General features: G+C 34.8%; 1 protein-coding gene across 2 annotated transcripts; it reads left to right on the top strand.

Annotated features, from left to right (window-relative positions):
* Positions 1-2,800: 2,800 nt before the first annotated feature.
* LOC104594189 (putative MO25-like protein At5g47540) lies at positions 2,801-9,239 on the top strand. 2 transcript variants are annotated; one of them, XM_010254372.3, is made up of 11 exons: positions 2,801-3,272; positions 4,958-5,119; positions 5,347-5,465; positions 5,988-6,062; positions 6,196-6,289; positions 6,678-6,737; positions 7,033-7,101; positions 8,182-8,280; positions 8,430-8,474; positions 8,775-8,877; positions 8,957-9,239. In XM_010254372.3, the coding sequence occupies exons 1-11, from the start codon at positions 3,147-3,149 to the stop codon at positions 9,046-9,048; spliced, it is 1,044 nt and encodes a 347-aa protein (XP_010252674.1). In that variant the 5' UTR covers positions 2,801-3,146; the 3' UTR covers positions 9,049-9,239. The 2 variants fall into 2 exon arrangements, with proteins under 2 accessions (XP_010252674.1, XP_010252675.1); XM_010254373.3 differs by lacking the exon at positions 6,678-6,737 and having other exon boundaries at positions 2,810-3,272.
* Positions 9,240-9,511: the final 272 nt, after the last annotated feature.

Raw genomic sequence — 9,511 nt, 5'->3', positions numbered from 1 at the left:
TTTTATATAATGTAAATGAAGTATATAATTTAAAGGAAAAATTATAGTCAAAGTCGGTTGTACATTTAAAATTAGGTTGTAGGTTGGTACATAAACCAACAAAACTCTGACAACCGACTCTACATTTCAAATTATAAAGACCCCCACCATGTCATTAGAGGCTTATGTGGCTATTGCCAACATGGGACTCTTAGTTGGACACATCAAAAAACCTATACCGAAAATAGGTTTTCAATTTCTCCCCCCCTCCCTCTGTCTCACTCTCTCAACTTCGATCTGTATGGAGAGAGAATGAGAGAAATTGATATAGAGAACGTAAATACAAAAACAAAAAAAACCATTTTCATTTATTTTCAAATCACATAATCGTTGAGCTTATAAAAGATGACTGTAAGTGAGAGAGTGTGAGGGAAATTGAGAGAGAGAGAGAGAGAGAGAAAGAGAATTGGACCAACTTATCGCCTAATTTTAAATATACAGCCGGTTCTTACTATAATTTTCCCTAATTTAAAACTAATCCAAAAGCATAGCTATTTTCTTATCTAGATGGTGGGTTAATGATCAAACTTTTCAAAGAAATTCATGATGTCATAATTGAAGAATAAATATTTAAGTTTATTTTTAAACATATTGTTACTTTTGTTAATTTTCAATTTCTATCTTAACTATAATATATCTAAAATTCAAGTAATTAATACGAAGAAAAAATTTTCACGTGCAACGCATGTGCTTAATTACTAGTATATTAAAAGTTAAAAGCTAAACTAGCACTCATTTTATTTCAGGGTTACACGCAAACACCCCTAAACAAGTAAAAGAGCCACTGTGCTAGTAGGCAATCATCTCAAACATTGTGTGGGTGGTTTGATAACCACATGGAGGGGAAAGAAAAGACATAGACACATGTGTTTAGAGATTTAGAAATATAGTGGTGTGCAAGGGAGTGTGATGAGAAGAAGATTAAAGAATGGGATTGATGGAAAGAGGAAGATATATTTATATTCATTAATTTAAAACTTAGCAATTACCATACTCATGTCTAGGCGGCCACCTCAAATTCCACCCTCAACTTAATATATAGGGTTGGGGGGTTATGGGAAAATTTATCAATTTGGTCTTAGTGTAGGGTAGGCGGGGTGGTTCATCCAATGTTTTCAAAATCGGACTGGACTGAATGATTTGACCGAAAAATAAGGAATTTGTCATTTGATTGATTTCGTTTTACCCCAAAATCATTGATGTGGTCAATAAACTGTTGATTCGGGCAGTCAAGCCATTTGACTCAAGAATGGTTTTTGTCTATTTTTTGGGTATTGTTTTTTTTTTTAATTTTAATTTTTTTATTTTTTTTGTCAGAGCGAGCCATCTATTCAGACTGAACAGTCAGACCATTCAACCTGGAACCGAACCCAGAATGGTTCCCTGTCTGATCCGGTTTTAAAAACCTTGGTTGCATCTATAGCAAGAAGCAAGGGGAGACCCATAATATCAAGGTTTTTAAAACCGAACCGGACAACGAACTGGTCAGGGGTCCGGTTCCCGAGTCGAACAGTCCGACCGTTCAAATCAAATGGATGGTCTGTTCTGACAAAAAAATAATAATTTTTTTTAAAAATAAAAACAGTCAAAATCGTTAAACGGTTTGAATAATTTGAACGATTCAACCCTGGGTCAGCAGTTTGCTGACCAAATCAACGTTTTTTGACAAAATTCAAAATTTGGGAAAAAACGGAACTGATCACCTTAATATGGATCCAACCGTTCCATCCGACCGGTTCGTGGTTTTTCCGGTCCGGTTTTAAAAACCATGCATAATATGGATCCAAACAGTAAACAATTCCTTTCCCAATGAACCAAACCACGACCTTAATATTAAAGGTGAGACATGTGGTTGATATTAATTCAACTCCCTCCAAATCCATGACGTCTTTCACACTTTAAAAGACAAGAAATGGGAAAGTAAAATGAGTGGCAAAGGGATGCATGGGATTTTTCTGGAGCCATTTTATTTGTTATTTTCTAATATCAGTGCTATATTTAAAGGAAAAGGCGTGACGTCTTGGATTTTTGATGATAGGGGCTTTTCTACAAGTATCAGATAAATTACAATATGGACAATGACTCGAATCCACATTTGTGCTGGAACTATTCAACTAACTTTAACGTGCCAACTGAGCCATCATAAAATCTCAATTTCCAATGAATTTCAGTAGAAATGTAAATTACAAGTAGGAATAGAGTTGCAGTGTCTATAGGCGGGTGGTCAACATGTTCCTCAACCACACCACACCGCCGATTCGGTTGATAACTGTTCATCGTTTCACCCACAACGTAACGTCAAGGATACTTGCGTCTTTTGGCATGAGATGGTTCCATTATTTTTCCACCTCATATGATTATGAACACGTGTACAAGTAACGGTGAGATTATTTCATGTCTTTACGGTTATAGTTATATTCGCGGCGGGAGTAGGAAGTAGGATCGGATTATCGACCGATCATCGGGTGTTGTGGGATTAGACACTTGCAGACTGGATTTATGGTTGCCTCCACACTCCGCACTCTTCCATCTCATCGTCTAATCCAAAAAGTGCCAATCCAACGGTTGTTTTCTAACTTCCAGTTCCGGTGCTCATTCTCATTCGTATTTTCGTTCCCTTGAAAACGAAAACTTCTAACAACCAACCGTTTTATGTTTCATGAAAAAAAGCAATTTTTTTTGAGAAAATATAATTATTAGGATTAGCTCTGCCTTTATTATGGACGGAAAATGTATAAATAAAAAAAAGGAAAGAAAAAAAAAAATTTCCGGGGTTGCGCAATATCTGTGGAAAAAACAAAACGGAAAGAAAACCCACCGAAACGGAACCATTAGATCTAAACGTTCTCCGCTGGATGCATGGATTCTTTCTACCTCTCGCTGTTTCTCTCTTCGCCTGAAACCCTGATACTACCTACGATTCTTTATTCATTAACAGAGATAACTTATAAGTAAAAAGGGAGAATTTGACACGCAGAAGGGGAGAGATTTAGAGGGAGATACGTATATCTCTTCTCTCTTGACCACAAAGAGGAACCCTACTTCCGGTTCGTACAAGACACTGTTCGCTCCTGCAAGGGGTTCTCCCTCCGGGTACTTCTGAGAGGATGAAGGGTCTCTTCAAGTCCAAGCCTCGAACGCCGGTGGAGCTCGTCCGCCAGACGCGCGAGCTTCTAATCTTTGCTGACCTTCATTATAATATCCACGAAACCAACAAGCGAGACGAGGAGAAGGTTCATCCAGTTTTCTCCCTTCTTTTTGTATTCCTTTTTTCTTCTTTCTTCCCTTTTATGGTTTCATTAAATTGATGGGCCGTTGATCACATTATAAATCGTTGATTTGAGATTTTTTCACCTACGTCCCCCTTGCTGGAACGGGATCAGTGGTGTCTTATATCACGCTTAGTTCTGTTCTTCCTTGTTCTTTTCCTTTTGTTGGGTTGGAAATGGGATGTGATTATGGTGCCTCATCCATTTGAAATCACCGATACCGATATCAGTGGACTTCGCGAGCTTTAATTGTCTGAATTTTGGAGTCTAACAAAACAAATCAAGCCATAGAAATGACAAAAGACCAAATCGTTGTTTTCCTCCTTTCTTAATTAAAGAGACATAAATCTGTGATGACTGTGATTTCATTTGAAAAGTCCAACTTGCTAATAATGCATGTTTGAGATTGGTAGAAAATCATTTTTCCCCCAGTATTGATGCTTGACAATTGGGAACCCTGCTTCTGTTTCTTTTTCTTTCTTCTTTTTTCCTTTTTTAATTCTTCTTTTACATGTGATTGGATATTTATAAGATGTTTCTAAGATGAGAATTGATATATAATTTTGGTAAATAAATATGTTATTCCAAGTTCCAATGTCGTTTCTTCTATATCTCCATATGCATATGACCGGCAACTGGGGAGTAGAGAGTTGGCTGCTCCACTCAAGAAAATTTTATTTAGGTGAGTCATGTGGAGGGCCGGAGCCAGATGATAATGTTATCATTAGTAAAAGTCATGTGGGTGATATCTGTTGTAATTACATGATAGCACGTAGTTCATATAAATGCACCAACAAAGTTACTCAAAAATGGGATACAAAAGGATAATCAAGTAATAAATTGTGGATTCATTCAGCTAGTTTTGCAAATTTAATGTATATTAAGGGTAATGATCTTGCCACCCCCCCCCCCCCCCCCCCCCCCCCCCCCCCTGCCTAATGGATTGTCCAAATTACAAATGACACATTTGATGTAATGTGGGAACATTCCCTCATTTGATGAGTGAAAGAGTGGGGCATTTCATTGTAAGAATCTTTTGAGTTTGAATTCTGATTTTTTTTTTTTGGAAAATTGGGAACCCGAATGAAATCCATGAACATGTGGAAAGTGAGGGTACTTAGGGTGAACCTGAAGTTTTGTAAAAGGATTTAGAGGTGAACTTGCCACTATGCTTAGTAACTCATACTCTATATATGTATCTGTATTGGACATCAAGATATCTGTATTGGGTAATCAAGGTGAGAAGTTGTATTTTCATGTTTTCCTCATGTTTTTGCTAGAAGCCAAATTCAAGGAAATCTTGGTTGTAAAAGAGATACCATCATTAGTTTGCATTCTTTGCAAAGTATATATTTAAATGGTTGGGTGAAAGTAACATGGTTTTGCCTTGGATTGCTCCCATAGCAATATCTAATTACATGAGAATAGAGGAGGCACAAACCATTGGCATGAATTGTTGTTTTTCAATATCTATGAATTCTTTGTCTCTTTTCATCTAAAGTTCATAATTTGCAGTTTTGGTGGATATTGCCACTTTTACATGCTGCAAGTCTTTCTTCTTTCCCAAATTTGTACTTTCTGTACATATCTGTCAATGTATTGGTATTTTTTTCTAGATTATTTCTTGTAACATTTTGATTTTTCTTCAGATGTTGGAATTAACTAAACTCATGCGGGAGCTGAAGTCAATTCTTTATGGCAATAGTGAATCAGAACCAGTTGCTGAAGCTTGTGCACAATTGACTCAGGAGTTCTTTAGAGACAACACATTGCGCCTTATAATTACTTGTCTTTCAAAATTGAACTTGGAAGTAAGCATAAATAAATGCTAGGCTTAAATTTGTTGTTAGGTCATTCCTCTTTGTCCATAATTCTTCTTTTGGTTCATAATTTTTAACTTCTAATTTTATGATTAGTTGGTACCTCAGCAATTTTGACACAATCATATATAGTTTAGGATGAATGCTGAAAATTCATGTACTATATTTTGAATCCTGTTTGAATGTTATCTGTCATTTATGAGGATCATCCTTTGCAGGCTCGTAAAGATGCCACTCAAGTGGTTGCAAATTTGCAAAGGCAACAAGTTCAGTCACGGTTAATTGCCTCTGATTACTTGGAAGCAAACAAAGATCTTTTGGATCTTTTAATATCAGGGTGAGTTACTATTTGTAGAGATTTGGAAATAATTGAACTAATAAATTTGAAAAAGGTCTTTCTGTTCTAGTTATACATAAGACATATATTATTGTAAATGTATCTTTTTAGTTGTGTGTACACATGTGTACCTTCTGGTTATGAATTATCCACTCTGATTTTTATTTTGTTTGAAATCTCTAACTTTCTTTAGTTATTTGAAGTCAATAAAAGAAAGATAAAAAAGAAAGAAAGGAAAAGAAAAGAAAAGAATGTATAAAACTCTCATGATTCTCAAAAACTTTTGACATATAGTAGAAGAGATTTGAAAACTTCAATTATTTCATTTTTGAACACGGAAAGCACTTCAAATTTCTTCTAAGAAATATTTTTTGTCCTTTGTTTGGGGTGTCATGCATTTCATATTAGATCCTTTTCATTATAATACCTTCTTTTTTGTTGTAAATCTCTTGAGGCTTTATTTCTATGGTATGTTTAAACTTTATATATTATGCATATTAATATAGCAATTATTATGTGTAGGTATGAAAACTCAGACATTGCTTTACTCTATGGTGCAATGTTGAGAGAGTGCATACGCCATCAGAGCATTGCAAGGTAGGCAAAATGAACATGACTTAAATTTTGTGACTAAACAAGTTTCATTCCCTTGGGATTGGGTTTATCCTCTTATTCAATACATTCAAATTATATCAAACTTTAAATTTGTTTGTTTGGTTTTGTTTCACAGATATGTCTTGGAGTCAGAGAACATGAAGAAGTTCTTTGATTATATACAGCTCCCAAATTTTGACATTGCATCAGATGCTTCAGCAACTTTCAAGGTTGGAATATTTGGCATAACTAATATTAAAGTAGGCAATTGAAGGGGAAAAATACTTGACATTATGATGAATGCTCATAGTAACCATTTAACACTTGAATAAAATGGAGAAAAATGGTTACTACATGATCTAATTTGTCTCTTTGTTGGATTATGATGTGCACTGTTCTTGTGCATTGCTTTTTAGCGTTTCCTCATTATACTGTCAAATGTGCAATATATGTTACTAGTAAAGTTATACCAGGGTTCAAAAGGAGCTTGTATATTATGTTAAACAGATTGTGACTCTTTCTGGAAACCAGTTATTACTTCAGATCATTTATGTTATTGTGCTATATTTTTAAGCCCAATGGCAAAAATCCTGATGTTACAATGAAATATTATTGCAGGAACTCTTGACGAGGCACAAATCTACTGTAGCTGAATTTCTTACTAAAAATTATGAATGGGTAGATGCTAATTTTTTCTTTGGTCATTTACAAGACTTTTCTATGCTTTCTGAGCTAACTATCTGTTCATTGTTTATTAGAACTTAACTGATTTTGTTTACAATTTGATTTCAAATCAAACTAGTGTTAAATGTTAATTCTTAGCCCTTTCATGCTCTTTTTGTACCAAAGGATTAAAAGATATGCATCCTTTTAACTCATTTTTAATTGCTATTTTTATTTATTCATCTTTTTGCTTGGCTATTCTTAGTTATGATATTTCTCTAACCTTTTTTTTTTTTCCTTTTTGGTGCAGTTCTTTGCAGAATATAATTCCAAGCTTCTGGAATCTTCAAATTACATTACCCGAAGGCAAGCTGTCAAGGTAGTTAGGATTTGATGTAATGTTGGTGCAATAAACTATCTGTTTCTTTTTTCCTTTTTTTTCTCAATGAACCCATGTTGTGACTTGTGAACCTATTCAATTATCCTTTGGGCTATTACCCTGTATTGGTCTCAACAATCTGGGGTATTGGGAGGGTCGTGGATATGGACCTAATCTTTGGCCTTTATAGCACAAAGTTGCCACTCTCAACTTGAATGAGTTAGCAGCTCTTCTTTTAAGGAGTTGCCACAACCCACTAGCCCTGAGAAAACTCCTCTTATTCCTGATTCAATTGGTTGCTTAGGTTGCAACCATCAAAGTTTGACTTCTACCCGTTTCTGTCACCTGCCATTCCACATTTATATGCTATTTTCTAATGGAATAACCTGTTGTATCTTGCCAACCCCTCAATTGGTAATTTATCGAGAATCTGTGACTCCCTTAAATTCTTAACATGCTGAAGTTAACCAAGGATTCAGCAAACCAAGGAGTATATATTTTGTTCTTTGTTCTTGAGTATTCTTGCATGTCTCTCCCTGCATAGACTTCACAAGTTTGCAGAAACTAGCTCGCTTCATGTTTAAGAACGCATCTAAGATATCCCAAAAAGGAGAAAGTGATTCTATACCTTAATTGCAAGCTAACAAGTCAATAAAATGCGGTTGTACTTATACCCAATGCCCAATGGACTAGGGACAGCCACTGCACATGCCTCACAGCTAGTAAGAGTGATAAGAAATGACCCATCAAAAGATTACACAGAAATAGGACTTTCCTAGGGCTTAAAACAAACCGTCCCCATGCATATAGTATTCTAAAAACTCAAAGAAACCCCAAAAACACAACAATATTACACTCTGTGATATCAAGAAAACAAGGGGAATTCTCTCTCTAATACTAGGAGGAATTTTGATTTCTCAAAAAACTTTTTTTTTTGAACATTTCTTTTCCTTCAATGAAGATTCCAAATAGGTTCATAATTTCACATTTCTCGAACCAATCCATTGCTCTATATAAAATACTATGATCTTGGTTGTGGTTGTTATTGCTCAAGCTGATAGCCTCTATGATTTGTTTCAGCTGCTTGGAGACATTTTACTTGATCGTGCAAATTCTGCCATTATGATGCGGTATGTGAGATCAAAGGACAATTTGATGATCCTAATGAATCTTCTGAGGGTAATCTCTCTCTCTCTCTCTCTCTCTCTCTCCCATCCAATATTTTATTATGTATCAATTGCAGATTCCTTTGTGTACAATTTGCTTTGTATGTCTATAAATTTTTTTTTAACCATAAGTTATATTTTTGTTACATCCCCAATTTTCAGGAATCAAGCAAGAACATTCAGTTAGAGGCATTTCATGTTTTCAAGGTATCATCTTTTCATACAGGGAAGCCATTTTTATGTTAAGAAAAATGCCGAGGATGCAAATCTTTTTTATGATACCCCCATACGAATGCATCTTTTATACCACTCTCATTGGAATGGTATAAGACCCATCTTGGTAGATGGGTGATCCAGTTAAAATGACACGTTATTTCAGATGTGGTGTATGTGCATTTGTAAGGGGTACAAGAAAAACATTGTATTCCTAGCATCCTTTTAGCCCTTTTTAGATCCTTGATGCATTCGTTTATTTATTTATGGTTTTCATTTTTTGTTTATTTGCAGCTTTTTGCTGCAAATCAAAATAAGCCTCCTGAAATCGTTAGCATACTTTTAGCAAATAGAAACAAACTTCTCCGGTTCTTTGGTGACTTCAAGATAGATAAAGGTAAAAAAAAAACATTTTTCTAGTTCTTAGTGCAGCTTAGATTGTTAAAAATTCTTTCCTAAATTTGTCTCCATTACAGAGGATGAACAATTCGAAGCTGACAAAGCTCAAGTGGTAAGAGAAATTGCTGCTCTGGAACCCACTGCCCTGGAACCCAGAGATCACCCTTAATTACTGCTTATCAATGTTTAATATAACGCCATTTTGATTTCATTGTAAATTTAGGATTGACTGTGAGTTAAATCATAATCAGTGGTTTGTCCTCAAGTTAGATTAGATGTATCTTTAACTTATTCAAAGGTTTTTCTTTATTTTATGAGAAAATGAATATCATTGACCGGTGACCGAAGGCATTAATAATAGTGCCAGTGTTGTCCTCAGCTAAGGAAAAAAAAGGGGAAATTGTCTAAAATTCATCATGACTTTTCAGCATTTCTTAAATTCACCATAACTTTTCAAAATATCTTAAACTCACCATGTCATTAACTTGACATTAAACAGACTAATGGTTAATATATTATCATTTTACCCTTCATAGAAAAATATAAAATATATACATATATATTAATATTTTAACTAAAATGACATGAAAAAAAGCAAGACATTTTTAAATAATAGAAACTATAGAAATTAA

The sequence above is a fragment of the Nelumbo nucifera genome, chromosome 1, assembly GCF_055504915.1.
Source record: "Nelumbo nucifera cultivar China Antique chromosome 1, China Antique-T2T, whole genome shotgun sequence".
Lineage (NCBI taxonomy): Eukaryota > Viridiplantae > Streptophyta > Magnoliopsida > Proteales > Nelumbonaceae > Nelumbo > Nelumbo nucifera.
The sequence above is the reverse complement of the archived record's forward strand: the minus strand, read 5'-3'. Positions and strand labels throughout refer to the sequence as shown.

Excerpts from the sequence above, each read along its gene's own strand:
- LOC104594189 (XM_010254372.3), top strand. The coding sequence starts at position 3,147 with ATGAAGGGTCTCTTCAAGTCCAAGCCTCGAACGCCGGTGGAGCTCGTC. Across the intron at positions 7,102-8,181 it reads CCCGAAGGCAAGCTGTCAAG|CTGCTTGGAGACATTTTACT; the intron begins GTAGTTAGGATT and ends GATTTGTTTCAG. Across the intron at positions 8,878-8,956 it reads TGACTTCAAGATAGATAAAG|AGGATGAACAATTCGAAGCT; the intron begins GTAAAAAAAAAA and ends TCTCCATTACAG.